Source organism: Cololabis saira, chromosome 19, assembly GCF_033807715.1.
Source record: "Cololabis saira isolate AMF1-May2022 chromosome 19, fColSai1.1, whole genome shotgun sequence".
NCBI classification, from domain to species: domain Eukaryota; kingdom Metazoa; phylum Chordata; class Actinopteri; order Beloniformes; family Belonidae; genus Cololabis; species Cololabis saira.
In genome coordinates, this window is record NC_084605.1 from 37,904,743 (window position 1) to 37,924,377 (window position 19,635).

General features: G+C 43.2%; 1 protein-coding gene across 1 annotated transcript in view; it reads left to right on the forward strand.

The window, feature by feature from the left end:
• LOC133419132 (glutamate receptor ionotropic, NMDA 2C-like) overlaps positions 1 to 19,635 on the forward strand; it is a 150,823-nt gene that overhangs the window by 34,462 nt on the left and 96,726 nt on the right. The window contains exons 2-3 of the mRNA XM_061708143.1: positions 2,501 to 2,873; positions 7,788 to 7,886. Coding sequence (XP_061564127.1) covers positions 2,517 to 2,873; positions 7,788 to 7,886 — 456 coding nt within the window. The 5' untranslated portion in view covers positions 2,501 to 2,516. The remainder of the gene's footprint in view (positions 1 to 2,500; positions 2,874 to 7,787; positions 7,887 to 19,635) is intronic.

Sequence of the window (19,635 nt, forward strand, 5' to 3'; positions counted from 1 at the left end):
GCTCAGAGTGGAGTCGCTGCTCCTTGGCATCAAACGGTCCCAGCAGGGGGTTTGGGGGGGTTTAGGCCCCCGGACAGCATGCCCTTCACACATCTCCCTTTGGGAGGAAGACTGAGGGCAGATCCAGGAGTCACCAGAGAGATAACGTCTATCAGCTGGTTCGGGGAGGAAGGGTATCATGAGCTCATCGACTGTGATGGCAAACAGTATTGTGATGTTCATGTATAAGTGATGCTTCATAATAAAATGACATAGAATTGGGGGATTTGCGGATTTATAATAATTTCATTCACAGATTTGGAGACTATGATCACCTTTCTAGGGACAATGTCAAAAATAGCACAGATTTTTAGGCCTTTCACCAGCAATTATGCAGTGAAATTGACTGCATGAGCTGATGAACACTTCTGGAAACCGTTACTCTTTGCATAATTCTGAAATACTAGAAAATCTCAAGGGTGTAAATAAAACAAGTAAATGACTAAATAAATAACCTCATGGCCAGACTGCACCAGAGATGCTGCTTTCTTCTCATTCAGGATGAGGAGTATGGAGAACTGTCCTATTGTGACTTAATTATCAGGAAACAACTCGATTATTTCACTAAGACAACGTTAAGCCACATTCTGCTAGTAGAATGAGGCTTGGTGATAAACTGGTCCTCAGTCCAGACATGTCACCCAATGAAAACCATTTTAAGACAGGACGCAGAAAAGTGAGGGCGTCCAAGTAATGACAAGCAGAAGTTAAATAATACGGCAAGAAAGAATTGAAAAATAAAACCAACCCGAAATACTCTCAATATGGCAGCTTCTCTTCTCCACAGGTTGCGGCTCTAATAAAATCAAATCATTGCTGCCAGTTAACCAACGAGCATCTTGGCAATTCACAAGGCTCCCATGAGTCTTTAATACAGATGAAACAAATTTTAATTTTTTAACTGACAATGTTTAAAACACAAAGGACACAGTTTACCAACATTAAGACATCATTTTGGCCTGTTTCACTGCATCACGGCCTGAGGCGTCAATAATAATTCCCAAGATTATCAAGCTATCCAACTGGAAAATAACATGGACGTCCTACAGATGGAGCCGAGCAACAGTTGGGCGACGCAGCAGGAGAGTGACTCTAAGCACAGGATTATAAACGCCACAGAATTACTTCATAAAAAGACAATATACCGTTTGGAGAGGCTTAATCGGAGCCCTGACCTTAACTGCTGCAGAGTTACCCGGAGAGGATCCTTCATACTGGACATCCTCGAAACGTGTCTGAGCTGAAGCAGCCCCGTAAAGGTCAATAAAATAGGAGAAATTTTAGTTGTGGACTAAGTTTACGTATGCTGTATTTTAACAGCGGTTAGCGGCGTTTCATTTCTTTTGCATAACTGATGAGGTCACACCATGTGGACAGATGCTGTGTTACTGTAATCTAATCCAGGTGATTCACGGCCAACGTTTGGCATCCTGGGTATTCTGCCTGTACATGTGCTTGTGTCCTGAGCTGGAGATGCATGGAGATGCAGACGTGATTACAACATGACACTGGCTGTTGGATTATCGAGGATTACATGTAGAGGGCTGCATTGGGCTGCACAAATCTCGCGGGAGCGGGCGGTTTGAACTCTCCTGCGGGCGGAAGCGGGCAGACAAAAAAAAACAATGTGGGATCAGGATGTAGCCTAGCGACAAGGTGGAAATCAATGACGTGGAAAATAAACCTCAAACAAGGTCTTTACAAAACAAAGACAAAGCAAGGCCAGTCAGATATTTGGAGAAACTGCGTTTAGTGTCTGTGGAGCATCTTGGAAGAGAGACGAGGGTTTGGGACGCAGTCGGTCAGCAGCATTCTCTTCCTCCACAGCAATATAATGGCCAAGCGATTCATTTGTTAAATTAATTAGTTTCGTTCATTATTTATTAGTGTTATTTGAGCCACTCACAGCCTACTCTCGTTGCTATAACCTCAATCACATTATTGATGCCAGGTGCCTATGAACTGTCAATTATCCATCAAGCTCCACAATGATCATGTTAACATTAAATCAGATAGATTTGTCAAGGACGTTTCTCTTGCATCTCTATTATTGTGCAGGCATGAATTCTCAGAGTTTTGCGGGAGCGGGCGGGAGTGGATATAAACACTGTGGGCAAGGGCGGGAGTGGAACACAGACGTTGCAGGTGCGGGCGGTAATGGTCAGAAATGCAGCGGGAGCGGGCAGGAGCGGGATGAAAAAACCAGTCCCCCGCAGGGCTCTATGCAGACTCTGACACACATGCATATCTGCAAAGGTCTCATAATGACACAAGAGTCAAGATGCTGGGTTAAAACTGTCATGCAAAAGAGACAAGAGACAGACCACTGGATATGAAGTGATGGATTATGAATCATTATGTCAAAGATGTCAGAAAGTAAAGCAGCTTGTATGCGTTGATGCCTCTCACTTTGCTTGTATCGTCCCTTCTTTTTTGCCTTCCCTCTCCCCCAACTCTCCAGGCAGTAGGCTGCCAACATGGCCCTTCACAAGGGACATCGTCCTCCGTCTCCTTGGCCCCCCATATTCTTCCTCCTCCTCTTCCTCCTCCTCTTCATCCCGTCCCCGCGGCTGCTGCAGGCCCGGCCGCTGCTCGTCCACTCGTCCATCAACGTGGCGGTGGTGTTCAGCGGCTCCAGCTACCAGAGCGAAGTGAGAGGTCGCCTCAGCGGGGAGAACTTCGTGGACCTGCCGGTGGTGGTCAGCCCCGTCACCGTGCTGGTCAACGACACCAACCCCCGGGACCTGCTGACGCGTCTCTGCGACACCATGGCCAACGAGAAGCTTCACGGCGTGGTGTTTGAGGATGACGTGGGCTCAGGCACGGACGCTCAGGTAAATATCCCGTAGTTGTCTGAGGAGGCATCATCATTGGACTCATGGTGTCCTGCCAAAAAGAAAAATCTCTACTGCATGCTTAAATCATCGATTGAGATGCCAAGCACGCGTTATTTTAGCGTTATGGTGTATGAAGTTGCATTAAGCTCTTCCTGCAGGAATCTAATGAAACGTGGCATAGTTCACATTGACTGGGTTTACATGCATCAATAACCCTTTTAAAACCAGAATATTGGCAATAACCCGAATTTGCACGGCCATGTAAACACCAATAACCCCTTTGAATAACCCGAATTTGCTCATATTCGGGTTTTTAAAAACCGAATATGAGCCCTGGGTTACTCCTTTTAAAACCTGAATATTGGGTCATGTAAACGCCTAACGGAATATCCCCATCAAACGGAACAGGAATTTGTTTTCTGCTCATGCTCTGTTCACAAGGAATCCTGGTCTTTTGAGTCCAGGAAGTTAACACGGAGAAACAAGACCAGGAGGAGACTAATCACTTCATAAATGTAATGAAGGATATGAACATTTCTGCATTTGTAGACAGTATAAAGTACCGGGATAGAAGATTTACAAGAAGGTGAGAGAAAAGTTGCACGAAGCAGCATTTGTTTTGAATTTGGATACAGGAAGAAGAAGTGGAAATGACGCTAATTGCGCACGTTGCTGGTTTGATCCAGATATCCCAAATGATTAATTATCATGTAAACGGAATATTAGCAATAACCCCAATTTTGACTGCATGTAAACGTAGTGATATTTTGTATCAAAATTATTTATTTTACTAACTGAAAAATCTTGATCTTGAAAAGTGTCCATGTTAGAGATGAAAAACTTCAAACAGCTACAGAGAGGCCGTGTTTAGAAGAGGAGACTTCAAGAAACAAGAACGTCCAGTAGCCTTAAATCCAAACATCGTAGGGAGATAGGAGCAATAACATGGAAGCCATTACCTCAGTTCATGATGTAATTAAGGAGAGCAATCAGTGGAGGTCAATTTGAGGTCTGAAAACCCCAGATAAACATTTAGAGGGAACTGCTGGTAGAACTGAGAGGTAAATAAAAGCCCACATTTTAGTACAAAAGCACTTCGGTAAGATTTAGCAGACTCTGGAGAGGTGGCGCTGCCAACGTGACACAAACATGACCTCCACAACCACGCCGCACCACAACTTCAGCTGCAGATGTTTGTAAATGAACCACTGAACAAATCTGATGCCATTTTAAATGACACTGGTGAGAGTAAACATGTGAACTAGAATTGCTGCATGGACGTTGTGCATATTTCTTCATTAAAAAGTTGATGTGATATTAATCTGACTCACAATAATAGACAAACACAATATGTTTAAGCTGATAACACCCAGACAATTACAATGTCTCGCGTGTATATTGTGCACCCTTAAGACACTCAGTGTTGGAGGAAAAAGTTAGGGGACCAATTACTTTAATAAAAGTTAATGAAATGAGTAAGGAGGAGTGGCTCACAACTGCTTACACTGATAAAAGAGGCTCCAACAAGTTTTCTGATACTGACTATGCCTTAGATAAAGGAGATGTCTGAATACATGTAATCAGTAGCTGCATAATGAATGCATGAATGAATGCATGAATGAATGAATGAATGAATGAATGAATGAATGAATGAATGAATGAATGAATGAATGAATGAATGAATGAATGAATGAATGAATGCATGAATGAATGTAAGCTTTATTCCGAACATGAGAAAACATAAAAACAACACACAAGTCAAAATAGTCAAAACAACAAAAAAATAAAATAAAATAAAATGTTACCATGTCCGAAAAGGAGTAGAAAGAAGCATGTGCTTATTTTATCCTACCCCTTCTAGCTTCTCAGTTATTAACAATCCTCAGTTGATTTCAATATCTGTTTTAACCCTGGTACTGTCTTTGACCTAATTCTCCTGTTCCTTCTTTCCTCCTGCTCTCTCCTTCCTTCTCCCTTCCTCTTTTCTCCATTCCTTCCTTCCTTCCTTCCTTCCTTCCTTCCTTCCTTCCTTCCTTCCTTCCTTCCTTCCTTCCTTCCTTCCTTCCTTCCTTCCTTCCTTCCTTCCTTCCTTCCTTTGTTCCTTCTTTTTTCCCTTCCTTCCTTCCTTCCTTCTTTCCTCCTGCTTTCTCCTTCCTTCTTCCCTTCATCTTTTCCCCCTTCATTCCCTCTTTCCTTGTTTTCTCCCTTCCTTCCTTCCTTCCTTCCTTCCTTCCTTCCTTCCTTCCTTCCTTCCTTCCTTCCTTCCTTCCTTCCTTCCTTCCTTCCTTCTTTCCTCCTGCTCTCTCCTTCCTTCTTCCCTTCCTCTTTTCTTCCTTCCTTCCTTCCTTCTTTTTTCCCTTCCTTCCTTCCTCCCTTCCTTCCTTCCTTCCTTCCTTGCTTCCTTCTTTTTTCCCTTCCTTCCTTCCTTCCATCTTTCTTTTCTCCCTTCCTTCCTTCTTTCCTCCCCTTCTTCCCTTCCTCCTTCCTTGACCCTAAGACAGCACAAGTATACATAGTTACATATTTACAAACAAAGAAAATAAATAATGTAGGTAAACAAGTGACTAAATGATCAAAGCCCTTCATCCTCCCGGATGAAGGTGAGTGTAAAGTTGCGTGAAGCAGCATTTGTTTTGAATTTGGATACAGGAAGAAGAAGCGTAAATGGCGGTAATTGCGTCATGATGTTCTCTATGGAGCTAGAACAGTCTCATAATTCACAAATGCACAGGACAAGTTTTACAAATGCACAGACCGATTTGCAAATACACACACCGTTTCACACGTGCACAGGACAAGTTTTACAAATGCACAGACCGATTTGCAAATACACACACCGTTTCACACGTGACCAGAACAATTCACACGTGCGTAGGACAAGATATACAAATGTATTTTTGATGCACACACAAATATAACCTGATTTACAAATGTTTTTTTGTCTGTGAGCTGCGCTGGATTTGTGTGTGACTTTTGAGACTCTCCTGACGTGACTAGATCCACAAATAGGTTTTTTTTAACACGGAAGGATCTGCAACCAATCAGATTAAAGGGGCGGATACACCTGCTGCTTGAACTGCGTTAGCACTGTTCGCTTAGAAAAGTGATTAATATTTCGAGTTGGTGGAATAAAGATAAATAAACACCAACAGGAGATAAAAAATAAATAGACAGGATGGAGAGGAGATCACTGTTCTGATTTTCTTGTGATTTCGGTAAAGAAAACACCGCGATCAGAGATGGTTTGTGGGGCTGTTCAACCAGAGCCTTGGGGAGACTGGAGAGCTCTTTCCTGCCGATGCAGCAAATGAGGATGAGAAACAGCGGATATTTTTATATATTTGCTCCGTTTGGTTTGACTACGTGTTACTTGATTGTCTCGCTGAATCAGAACCAGACAGACAGCAGAGAGCTGCTGCGCTGCCTGACGGGGACGAGCTGCAGCGGCAGGTGGAGCAGCAGCGCATGTCAGGAGATTAATTTACTGAAATATCTTGAGTAAAGTCGGTATCAGTCGACTGATAACCGAAGAACCTTTGCATCCAGCTCAGATGTTTGATGATCGGTGGACTAAACCCCGAACAGCATCATCACGGCTGCATCTTCCCATGAGCATGACTCTGCACCGGGAATGTGTTGATCTGCCACCGCTGTTTTGACACATGTTTGTCTGTGGTGGAAATGTCACATCATGAATGTGAGAATAACAGCTGCTTGTTTCCGACCTCCAGGTCTGGTCACTGTGGTCAGCTGGTGTCTGACCGGGACCAGCGCCGCTAGTGGCCAGAGCCAGAACGACCTGCAGCAATATTCACCCCGGTCATTTGACGCGTCAACAGGCTCGTTCTCCTGAAAGACACCTGTAGTTCAAATACAGAAATATCTCTGCTGTTTCTCATCAGTTGCTGCATCGGCAGGACTAAGAGCTCTCCTGACGGCTCTGGTTGAACAGCCCGACAAACCATCTCTGATCGCGCTGTTTTCTTTACCGAAATCACAAGAAAATAAGAACAGTGATCTCCTCTCCATCCTGTCTATTTATCTTTTATCTCCTGTTGGTGTTTATTTATCTTTATTCCACCAACTCGAAATATTAATCACTTTTCTAAGCGAACAGTGCTAACGCAGTTCAAACAGCAGGTGTATCCGCCCCTTTAATCTGATTGGTTGCAGATCCTTCCGTGTTAAAAAAAACCTATTTGTGGATCTAGTCACGTCAGGGGAGTCTCAAAACTCACACACAAATCCAGCGCAGCTCACAGACAAAAAAACATTTGTAAATCGGGTTATATTTGTGTGTGCATCGAAAATACATTTGTATATCTTGTCCTACGCACGTGTGAATTGTTCTGTGCACGTGTGAAACGGTGTGTGTATTTGCAAATCGGTCTGTGCATTTGTAAAACTTGTCCTGTGCACGTGTGAAACGGTGTGTGTATTTGCAAATCGGTCTGTGCATTTGTGAATTATGAGACTGTTCTAGCTCCATAGTTCTCCGTGCGTCGCTGGTTTGATCCAGATATCCTGAATGATTAATTACCATGTGAACGGAATATTCCCAATGTTTCAGTAACCGGAATATTAGCAATAACCTGAATTTTGACTGCATGTAAACGTAGTCAAAGCTGACTTGCACCTCAGGGAACTTTATTTTCCTCAAGAAAAGAAACATAATTTGGATATTTGCTTTGAAGCTGTCAGTACGTTTGATTGTTTTGTCCTGGAAAATTTAAAAAATGCAATGTGTGCTGTTTTGTGTTGTTTTAAACTGCTTGTATCTTTGTTTCTTCCATGATTGATATTTGCATTTTTCACGTCGGTATTCTGATTTTGCTGCAAACTTTACCTGAAAACCTGCTGAACTGTGTCAATTCTCACAGTTCACATTGCGAATGGTGTTTTCATCCTCAGGTGGCAGAAGTGGCACAAATCCTGGACTTCCTCTCCACCCAGACAGCCTTGCCGATCGTTGGCATCAGTGGTGGCTCTGCAGTCGTCATACCATACAAGGTACCGCCGATACAAACATCCTGTCACTTTGATACGGGCGCAGCAGCATCCTGGAGCCGGGCTTTCAGCGCTCTGGGACGCTGCTCTTCTGATGAACGCGCTTCACTGCTGAAACGGCCTCAGTCACATGAAAAGAGCATGACAAAAACGAGGAACAAAATATATTTAGGTGTAAGATAAACAGCAACCTGTAAAGTAAAACCTGTCAGCAGCTGCAGTCACTCTTGACGGCCTCCTGTCTTACTCAGAACTTGTTCTCAGTGGCAACATTCAGCTTAAAACCACTTAAGTAGGTCAGAGCAGAGAAACCTACTTTGGCAAGCTACAGTACTGGCTGCATGCAAATATTTATATATGAGCAATACAGATGGGTGAATTATCCCTGATGACTGCAGTCTTCGACCTTCGTCACTTTAATCCCTGTCTGAGTAAATACAGGACTGTCTCAGAAAAATAGAATATTGTGATTTTCTGTAATGCAATTAAAAAAACAAAAATGTCATACATTCTGGATTCATTACAAATCAACTGAAATATTGCAAGCCTTTTATTATTTCAATATTGCTGATCATGGCTTACAGCTTAAGAAAACTCAAATATCCTATCTCAAAAAATGAGAATATTCTTGGAATCTCAATCTTAAACTGACATTTTTTTTTTTTAAATTGCATTACAGAAAATAAAGAACTTTATCACAATATTCTAATTTTCTGAGACAGTCCTGTAGTTATTGGAAGGGAAACTTCGCAGCCGGGGAGCAGTTTTGCAGACAGTCTGCTTGTCGATCAATTATTGTGGCAACGACAAGAGTAGCAGCTGTCTTCAATAGCATGTATCTTATTGATGAATGGGGATGCAGAGAAGTTAGCGGTGTTGTTACGTTGTAAAGAAGAAACTGATAACTCCAGATGGATTCTTATTCTCTATTTTTTGCCATGTTTGAGTTAGAAGATGGCTCCATCCTGTTTTTTTTAATTCAAACTCCACACTTTCCTCCTCTCTGCCCTTCTTTCCTTTAACTGTCGTCTTCAGCACCTCGTATTTATAGAGCCAACTCTCACACTTGGAAACGCACATGCAAATAAACAGTGTTACATGTGAGAGCAAACACACGCGCACAGTGAAAGCCGAGTGGATGCTTCCACACACCTTATCCTCCACCAGAGGAAAGCCGTAGCTTTGCAGCAGCGAACGGCAGATTTCACCCCCGAGGCGACATTTTGTAAACCGTGTTGCATTTATCAGCTTCCTGTTAATCAAATGGTATCTGCAGATGTCATGTTGCAGATGGGTATTAAACAGGAGGAGTTGTAGCTGCAGGAGGGTGATTGATTTGGTGTATTCGTCAAAGTGAGAATGGTGGAGCGAGTGAGTCAGAGCCAGAGAGAGGAGAAAAATGCTCCGGCGAAGCCGGGCTGACAGCTGCCTGAAGGCAGCGTTTTAGTGTCTCAGTTAAGTCTCCCTTCTCTCTTTTGTGAGTGAAACAGTTGCTCTCGTTACCCCACTTCTGTCTTTCCCTCTCTGTTTTCATTTATTTACTTCTTCATACTCTGTCCACCTCTTATCTTGCATAATTTCCCCCGTCCTCATATTTTGCTTCAGGTACTCACTCTGCTTTTATATTTCCCTCCATCATCTCCATTCCTTGGCAGACTTGAATACATTTTTTTACCTCCTTTTCCTGTTTTGTACACTTGCTGAATCTGTTAAGACGAGGTGAGCCAGAGGCCCGGGCTCCTCTGTGCTCTCATGTAACTCCAGGATGCCACTAAACTGTTAATTGGACCCTTCAGGAGGCCGAAGCCTCCTATTATGCAGAGCATTCACACTGAAATCTGTAAAAGAAAAAAAGAAAACTCCTGCTCCAACATCTTTTTACCTCAAAGTGAGGTTTCATGCTCATAAGTGCTTTATCCCCACTTCTCAAGTAGCTCCTGCACCGGCTCCAGTAGTCTGGGCCAAGTGTGTCAGTGACTTTCTGGTTTGTCATCTTATCCCTGGTACTGTCTTTGGGTCAATATGACCTCCTTCCTTCCTTCTTCCCTTCCTTCCTTCCTTCCGTCCTTCCTTCCTTCCTTCCTTCCTTCCTTCCTTCCTTCCTTCCTTCCTTCCTTCCTTCCTTCCTTCCTTCCTTCCTTCCTTCCTTCCTTCCTTCCTTCCTTTGTTTTTCCCTTCCTTCCTTCCTTCCTTCCTTCCTTCCTTCCTTCCTTCCTTCCTTCGTTTTTCCCTTCCTTGTTTCCTTCCTTCCTTCCTTCCTTCCTTCCTTCCTTCCTTCCTTCCTTCCTTCCTTCCTTCCTTCCTTCCTTCCTTCCTTCCTTCCTTCCTTCCTTCCTTTTCAATTCAATTCAATTTTATTTATATAGCGTCTAATGCAATAAAGTTGTCTCCAGACGCTTTCCAGAGACCCAGAACATGAACATAAACCCCCGAGCTATTATTACATGAACAATGGCAGGTAAAAACTCCCCTAGTGGGAGAAAAACCTTAAGCCAAACAGTGGCAAGAAAAACTCCCCTTTAGGAGGGAAGAAACCTGGACCAGGACCTGGATCATAAGGAGGGACCCTCCTGCCGAGGGCCAGACTGGGGGGGGGGTCGGGGACGTCAGCAGCACAGCAGGCAGGTGGAAGCAGCAACCGGATGACTGGGGGTGGGGACCGCAGGAAGGTGGAAGCAGCAGCGGGATGACCGGGGGTGGGGACCACAGGCAGGTGGAAGCAGCGATGGGATGACCGGGGGTGGGGACCGCGGGCAGGTGGAAGCAGCAGCGGGATGACCGGGGGTGGGGACCGCAGGCAGGTGGAAGCGGAACGGGATGACCAGGGGTGGGGACCGCAGGCCAGCACGCAGCTCCCGATGCTCCGGCCCAATCAGCAAGCCCCAGGTTGGTGTGCAGGGTCGGGGAAAGGTTGAGAAGGGGCAGGGCCAGGGAGAGGAGTCTTGACGGACAAATCTCTCCCCCGCCTGACCGGGCCATTACCCTGCCCCTCTCACTCCCACGCTGCAGGTTCCGGCGTTGTGCATTCAGAGATGCTCTTCGCCACCGGCAGAGGATGCTGCACCATGTACAAAAGAGAAAAAAGAGAAGAAAAGGGGGGCCAGCACAAGAAACTACAGGAGCGACTCTAACACACTAGAGTTTACACTACCTAGAGATTTACCAACACCAGCTAGAGGTTTACTAAACACTAACTATAGGCTTTACTAAACAGAAAGGTTTTACGTTTAGTTTTAAAGGTGGAGGTGGTGTCAGCCTCCTTAACGCAGATTGGAAGTTGGTTCCATAGTAGTGGTGCCTGATAGCAGAACGCCCGCCCTCCAAATCTACATTTGGATACTCTAGGAACTACGAGTAAACCTGCACTCCGAGAACGGAGAGCTCTGCCAGGAACATAAGGCACTATCAGGTCTTGCAAATAATGCGGAGCTAAGCCATTTTGGGCTTTATACGCAAGTAATAAAATTTTAAATTGAATTCTGAATTTTACAGGTAGCCAATGGAGTGACGCTAACACTGGAGAGACGTGGTCTCTCCTGCTGATTCCTGTCAGCACTCGTGCTGCTGCATTCTGGATCAGCTGGAGCCTATTCAGCAAATTACTTGGACATCCTGCTAACACATTACAGTAATCTAGTCTAGAAGATACAAACGCATGAACTAGTTTTTCTGCATCACTCTGCGAGAGGATTTTCCTAATCTTTGCAATATTACGGAGATGGAAAAACGCTATTTTACAAACCTGATTAACATATGGTTTAAACGACGACTTCCCTTCCTCTTTTCTCCCTTCCTTCCTTCTTTCCTTGTTTTCTCCCTTCCTTCCTTCTTTCCTTGTTTTCTCCCTTCCTTCCTTCCTTCCTTCCTTCCTTCCTTCCTTCCTTCCTTCCTTCCTTCCTTCCTTCCTTCCTTCCTTCCTTCCTTCCTTCCTTCCTTCCTTCCTTCCTTCCTTCCTTCCTTCCTTCCTTCTTTTTTCCCTTCCTTCCTTCTTTCATCCTGCTCTCTCCTTCCTTCTTCCCTTCCTCTTTTCTCCCTTCCTTCCTTCCTTCCTTCCTTCCTTCCTTCCTTCCTTCCTTCCTTCCTTCCTTCCTTCCTTCCTTCCTTCCTTCCTTCCTTCCTTCCTTCCTTCTTTTCTCCCTTCCTTCCTTCCTTCTTTCTTTCCTTCTTTTCATTCTTCTTCCCTTCTTTCCTTCCTCCCTTCTTCTCTTCCTCCTTCCTTGACCTGAAGACAGCACAAGGGTTAATCGTCAGGTTGTTTTTTTATTATTGCAGCAGCAACATGCACAGCATCTTTGTATCCTACTGAGTGACCATATTACTGAAGAGCTCAAAGTACTGAGCGACTGTTTTCTATACAGAGAGTAGTGCACAATCACATCCCTCCCTCCACCTTCCTCCACACGCTCCCTTTTCTCTGTCTTACACGCTCCTTTGTTGTCAGCAAGGAGAAACACTGCTTGTCAGAGGTGTCTGGCTCAATGGGACAGGTGTATTGGACGCAGAAAGACGCTTGATGCTCTTAGAGGATAAAAGAGCTCAATACTACTTAATTATCAATAGGCTGATGATGATGAATATCTTTGATGGTGATTTAAAAAGAAGCGGCAGCCACCCGGGCCGCCTATTTATGGTTACTGTCTCAAAGATCTCCTTTATGGAAAACAACAAGGAAGAGGGGAATGAGACAGAGATGAAAAGATTGAGGGGAAGAGAGGGAGAGCGTCTTTTGTCAGATGGCACATACATCAAGCGAGAGCAAAGGGGAGGAAATGAGAAAGAGTGAGGAACGACTGAGAAAAGGCATAAAGACTTTTCAATTGGGCCTACGAGTTAAATTAGAAAAAAGCGTCTCTCTGAGGAGCCGGAGATCAGAGTTTTCTCTTGATGCGTTTTTGTGTTTTGTGGCTGGCTGTCAATGCAGTGTGGTGGGTGATCATTAGAGGGTGCTGCTTCCAGATGTCGAGTCATGGGAGTAGTGGAGCAGGATGGAGGGATGGAGGGAAGGAAGAACGCTGCCAGTGAGGCTGGAGGGAGAAACAAACTTTAATATTAACAACAAAACTCTCATTTATTTGGCAAAATATTCCACTGTGTTATAAATATGTGATAAATCTTGTGCCAGTAGGAAGTGAATTTGAATTATTTATATCTGAATGTGAATCATTCGATTTCAACCTGAATTGATTGATTTGAATAATTGCTTTTAAAATCTGAATCTGAATGGACTAATTATGAATTGAATCTATTGGTTTGAATGTGCGTCACGATAAAATCAAAACTGTATTTCATTCTATTAAAAAGTTCAGCTCCCCAATTGACAGAGACCACACATTGACAGAGACCACAGACTCCTTCAGGTTCCTGGGGTCCACCATCTCCCGGGACCTGAAGTGGAACCACCCACATCAGTTCCGTCAGAAAGAAGGCGCAGCAGAGGTTGTACTTCCTGCGGCAGCTCAGGAAGTTCAACCTGCCACAGCAGCTGCTGATCACCTTCTACTCTGCCATCATCCAGTCTGTTCTCTGCTCTTCCATCACTGTCTGGTTCGGATCAGCCACCAAACTGGACCGGCACAGACTGCAGCGGACAATCAGGTCTGCAGAGAGGATAGTTGGGACTAACCTCCCATCTATCCAGGACCTGTACCGGTCCAGGACCAGGAAACGGGCGGGTCGAATCTCTGCAGACCCCCTCACACCCGGGACACTGCCTGTTCCAACTCCTCCCCTCTGGACGGCGCTACAGAGCTCTGTACACCAAAACCTCCAGACACAGGGACAGTTTCTTCCCGCAAGCGGTTGCTCTGATGAACTCTCACAAATAACAGTCTCAGAGTAACCAAACACGTGCAAAGAAATAAATAAATCATCTAGCACCCTCTTTAATAATCATGTCTGCCTCACTCTGCTGCACCTCTCACTTTGTATTCACCACCTCAAACTGCTGCACCTTTAAAATGTTTATACTGTACATAGAAATATTTCTTAATACCAAAGAGCGAAATTACCGAAGTCAAATTCCTTGTTGGACAATGTTCGAACCTGGCCAATAAAGCTGATTCTGATTCTGATTCTGACCCTGTGTTAGGTTTCTGATTGGTCCCTGACTGACCAATCAGAAAAATCATTCTCCGTTGCCACTTCCGGGCAGAATATTCGGTTGGACAAAACAGTCGTCTCTCTCGTTCACATTATGGAAAAAGCGTAGTTTTTACTTGGCTTGTATTGAAATTTAAATCACTGGATTATTTAAAACTTCATATTCGTAAAAGGAACATTTCTGGTGTAGTGAGGGTGCAGCGTATTTTTATCCCCAAACTGGCAGAAATCCGATCTGTACATCCTAAACAAAGCCGGCTCGGCAGCAGCTACAACCCATAGCTGCAACCGCGAAGGCGTTTATTTATTTATCTTAAAGTGGTTAAGCGGTGTGTTTGGGGCACTTGTAAAGTGGTACCCCCTACCCAGAAAGAATCACAGGAATACATTTCATCCCAAAACCAACGGTAAATTATGAAAAATGTCTGTTTTGGATACATACACACAGGCAGTTCAAAATGTCCACCGTTCATCAGCTAAACTAATCAAAAGATCAAATTTTTCGCCGAAAACCTACACGGTACCTGAAATGTTACTTTTAATTATATCTAGTTGCTGTTGATTTTCTTTGGTCCAATAATTAGAAATAAAGTGATGTACATGGTTTTTTACATGGAAGTGGACGGGAGAGATGACAGTTTTGTCCAACCTGGCACCAGGGCTTGACAAAGGGTTTCACTCATCTTTATTCAAATTAAATTTTTCTATTCAATTTTCTGTGTCACAAATCTGGGTCCTCACATCAGGCAAAGTCTAACGCAGATAGGAAAAAGTTGATTTTACAACATTAACACGCTTCCCTGTCTACCTGGCGTAAACACCTGGAGGGGGGATGTCCAGCGACCATCGGCCCAACACTCATGTTTGTACATAAATGAAAAAAAGAAATCACAACATGTATCACAGGAAGAGTGATGTATGTATTAAAATGATGTTTGCCAAGCCGGCTGCTTGTGTGTCGCCTTTCGAGGTTCTCAGAAAACGACCAGCGTGATATTGCAGCATAAACAGTCTGTGGACTTTAGCAGCACCATCAGATAGCTGGTGTGAAACAAGTACCGTATTTTCTGGACTATAAGCTGCACCTGCATATAAACCGCATCCGCTCTATTTTTTTTTTTTTAATTTAAAAAAGATATGCAAGCCGCATCCGCTCTATTTAAAAAAAAAAATATTTAGAGATATTAAAGATATTTATGTTGTTAGATTAGATATTTACTACATGTCCAGAAGGATTTTGAACTGTAAATGATGTACATGTTTGTACCTAAATAGATCTTTCCTAACAGTGTCTTTTAACACGGCAGCAACTTTTCTGATTAAAACGGGACAGAACCAAGAGAAAATAACTGGTATCTATTTATCTGTTTGAAATCTTCTCCTACCTACTTTTATCTGCAATAGAAGAAGTAGCATATTCTTCTTTGCATTTATTTTGTCTTAGTTTTGATTCTAATTAATTAATCTAATTAAAAAGCGCCCCGAGCGGTGGAAGAAAAATGCATGGTTCAAAACCTATGAAAAAAGTAGCGGCTTATAGTCCAGAAAATACAGTAATTATTGGAAATACGAAGTGCCCAGTGGTGTACTGGCCAGCTGGCACACTGTGACAAGGCCCGGTGGGCCGACGTGATCACTCCCAGCCCCTGGTCCGGTAAAGTGGGACAGATATTAGAGGATATGCAGACATGGTCCAAGCTCCTCAATCAGCTTCTTTTCCTCCGGCGAACGCCTCGTGAAATTATTATTTAGTAATGAAACAACCGAATGTAGTTTTTCTGCTGCCATTGTCTCCTGTCTTGTCGTTGTGACTCCGTTTGTAGTGAGTGACAGATACAGTTGCGCGTCTACACTGTCAGGGGTGTGACTTTGATTGACAGCTCATGAATCAATCAGATTGGATGAAGAATGACAGAAAACACGCTGATTGGCCACGGAGGAGAGTCTTTGAGTAACCAATTAGAGACCAGCATGAAGTCACATGGAAGAAAAGTTTAAGAACATACAATACACTCATTTGGCCATTGAAACCTATGTATTTCTGTCAGCACAAAAAACAACTCTGAATAAACCCAGTATGGGATGGGAAGGCTTGAAAAATTAAGTCAGACACATTTTATGAGTACACAGATGTGATAATTACTTTTTATTATGTAATTTATGTGTACTGTGTCTATATTTTTTCCTGTAATTTTAATGGGGGCGGCGCCCTAGCGCCCCCTATTGACAAGCCGCCACTGCTCTTATCTCTGCTGGTTCCGATTCTGTGTCTGGCATTCATTTGCCGCGGGGACGAATGGTGGAAATTAACCTCTGGCTACAACCATGCATATTTACACTTGTGTTTATTAATATGTACGGTCCCTGTTCAACAAATAAAGTAAATTGAATTGAATTGAATATTCACAGTTTCCCACCTCTGCGGTCAATAACTCCTAAATAAAGAGATGTAAAAGCATGAATGTTGCCTCTGTCCAGCCGATGAGACACAGACAACAAACTACAAGCCAACTGTCATCAAACAAGACCTAAACTGCACAAAAGACGTTGATGTCAATATGCAGCTGGCTGTATGACGCTTACTTAGGGACCGTCTACAAAGTACAATCCCCAATAAAAACATTTAATAACTTCACTATCACCAACTGTGGTGTCACCAAAATCCCTACGGTTGACAGTCGTCTCCTACTGATCATACTACAACAGTCAGATGGCAGACGAGTGCTCTTGCAGAATTTTTGTCATCGATGTCATTTGATTTATCCCAAACTGAACTGCCAAGTGTGTGGATTGCTGGATTCTGTGACATCAGACCCAAATCAAAGTAGAATAATCCAGCCTCCATATCTTTATCTCCAATCAACTTCACTGTATATAGAATTTTATATTCCTGTGAAGTGAATCTGTAACACGTATTTCACAATAGGCACCCTGCAGAGCACACGCTTGGAGTCTAGTCCAGTTAAACAGTTTGTTTGACTGGAAGTGCATCTAGAAGAAAGCTAATTATTGCACTTTTCCTGATGCAACTGTAGTTTCAAAATGCATGGAAACATCTGACCCACCAGTCTGGCCCTCGGCAGGAGGGTCCCCCCTTATGGTCCAGGTCCTGCTCAAGGTTTCTTCCCTCCTAAAGGGGAGTTTTCCTTGCCACTGTTTGGCTTAAGGTTTTTCTCCCACTAGGGGAGTTTTTACCTGCCATTGTTTATGTAATAACTGCTCGGGGGTCATGTTCTGGGTATGGGTCTCTGTAAAGCGTCTAGAGACAACTCTGTTGTATTAGACGCTATATAAATAAAATTGAATTGAATTGAATCTTAGTCTGACTGAAATCGGACTAAATTTAACCTCTCATGGTCGAGATAATAATGCATCTAAACATACTCATCTGCACGCTTCACGGTTCCTGTCCAGGGCTTTGACCCACAAAAACTGAAAGAGCTGATTCAGAGCAATACAAACTAGAAAATTTCAGGAAATTTTGATATGGGCATGCCATTTGGCATGGATTTTGACATAAAATTTCCTTAAATAACAGCTTCATGAAATTTGAATACGTTGAAGCCCACAGCGTGCCGAGTCGGGGAACATTTGTACGATGTCTCTACGATAACCTGTTGCCTAGCAACAAGCGTCCAAAATCAAATGGAATTTTTTTTTTAATTGAAAGTTAAATATTGCAAAAACTGTAATAATTGGAATAATGAGGTTGTACGGCCCTTTAGTGCCAATTGGGCCGAGTGTTTGAAAATTCGAACAATGTCTCTACGCTAAAGTTCCGCCGAGCAATAAGCGTCCGAATTTTCGCCTTTTTTTTTGCTTTTTGGCATCTAGCGTTGCCACGGTAACACTTTTGACTGAGAAAAGTAATGCCCATCGAGGCACGATGGAGAAGCATCTAACTATGTATGGCATGCATGGGTGCACGTTGCGGTTTGGGCCGTATTAACGGACGAAAAAAGCATGCGGAATAATAATAAGAAAAGGGAAACCTTTTCTGTATACTATAATGTCGCCTCCATTTTCATGTTTTTCCTTGTTTTTCCGGCCGTGTTGTATTTTATGGGGGATTTTTTTTTTCCACATCCGAGCGGGGTCATGCTGTACACCCGCTGGTGTGCAGTGGGACTTTTGCAACTTTAGCTTGTTAGCAAAATGCTAGCAACATTGCCCTTTGGGCCATTCTGGACGATTGCAATATGGTCATGACATTACTTGGCATGCCCATAATTAGAAAACAAAACAAAATTGCACAGAACCGACAAATCGTACAAAAGTGTACATCTGTCTAGTTTAGGTTAATCGTTCTTCCAGTTTTATGCCACTACCAAACACAGAGATTGATCTGTTGTCTGGGTGCATAGTTTAATAGGTCATCAAGAAATGCTTATGGTAATGTTAATTAACGCTGCAAGTAGGGGTGGAGCGTGGAGTCTGCACTGACTCACTCTGGCCCCTAAAAACGAATTAAATGAACAGAACTGTTAAAAAAAATGACGACCTTTGACTCTACGAAGAGCTTTTGCACTCGCTGCAAAAAGACTTCACTACACATGCTTGTTGTGATGTCTTCATTTGCAATGAGGTCTTCCAAGACTGATAGTCATGTCCGGATCATTTTTCATTTTAGCCGTCGTCTTTAGGACGTCTCTAGCAGCCACCCTAGCAGTTATGATTGCTGAGCTGCAGATGTCTGGAACAAACTGTTTCAAGGCAAGCCCTTGGTTCGTTGAGCTGGCTGTTTTTGAGGGATTTGTTAGGGATGTGACATGTAGATATCTCTATGGTGGATTTGTGAAATATTCTTAATTTGCATTGCTACATCGGTCACCACATGGGAGAATGGAAACTTTATTTGTAATCTATGCTAGTTTTTGCAAAATGATTGTAAGATGGGATGCATTTGGTCATCATATGTATCTTTAATGAGAGAAGGTTTGTCGTTGTCCTCTCTTATGATCACAGACCTGGGTCTTTACCTGGATCAAGTTGGACCTCAGAAACACTGATCTCCAAATAAATGTACATGTAGCTGATTTGGAGGATTTACTAAAGTGAGTGGCAGTCAGTTTTGTTCAAAAATCTGGTCACTTAGGGGACAGAAGAATTTATAAAATTCTGCTTCCTGCATTAGTGGGACAGATGGACGTCTTAAAAGCAAGCCGGGCATTTCTATATGATTGTTACACTTCAAATTTAAAGGTCTTTTAAATGTCCATAGACCCTCTAGGGCTCATAGTTTCAACTCTGCCTAACAGTTCCCCCCTCCAGGCTATTCTACAAGATACAGTAAACTCTGAGTTAACCAAAGTGGACTTGGTTCAAATGTAACAAACTGTCATTAAATGTCAGCAAAACAAATTTTATTTTATTCAAATCAAACAAAAAGTTTGTCCACACTGGGTACTGCCTATTTAAAATAAATGGGCAGGAAATAAAAAGAGTATATGCCACTAAATTCCTGGGGGTCCATATTGATGATTCTCTCAGTTTTAAATGTCATATTGACCATCTTGTAAAAAACTGTCCAAGTATTTTGGTTTGTTCTACAAGATCAGACACTTCCTTCCTCTGTCTGCCCTTCTGACGTTGTACTAAACTCTCTTTGAACCTCATCTCAACTACTGTCATGTGATATGGTGCAACACCTTCA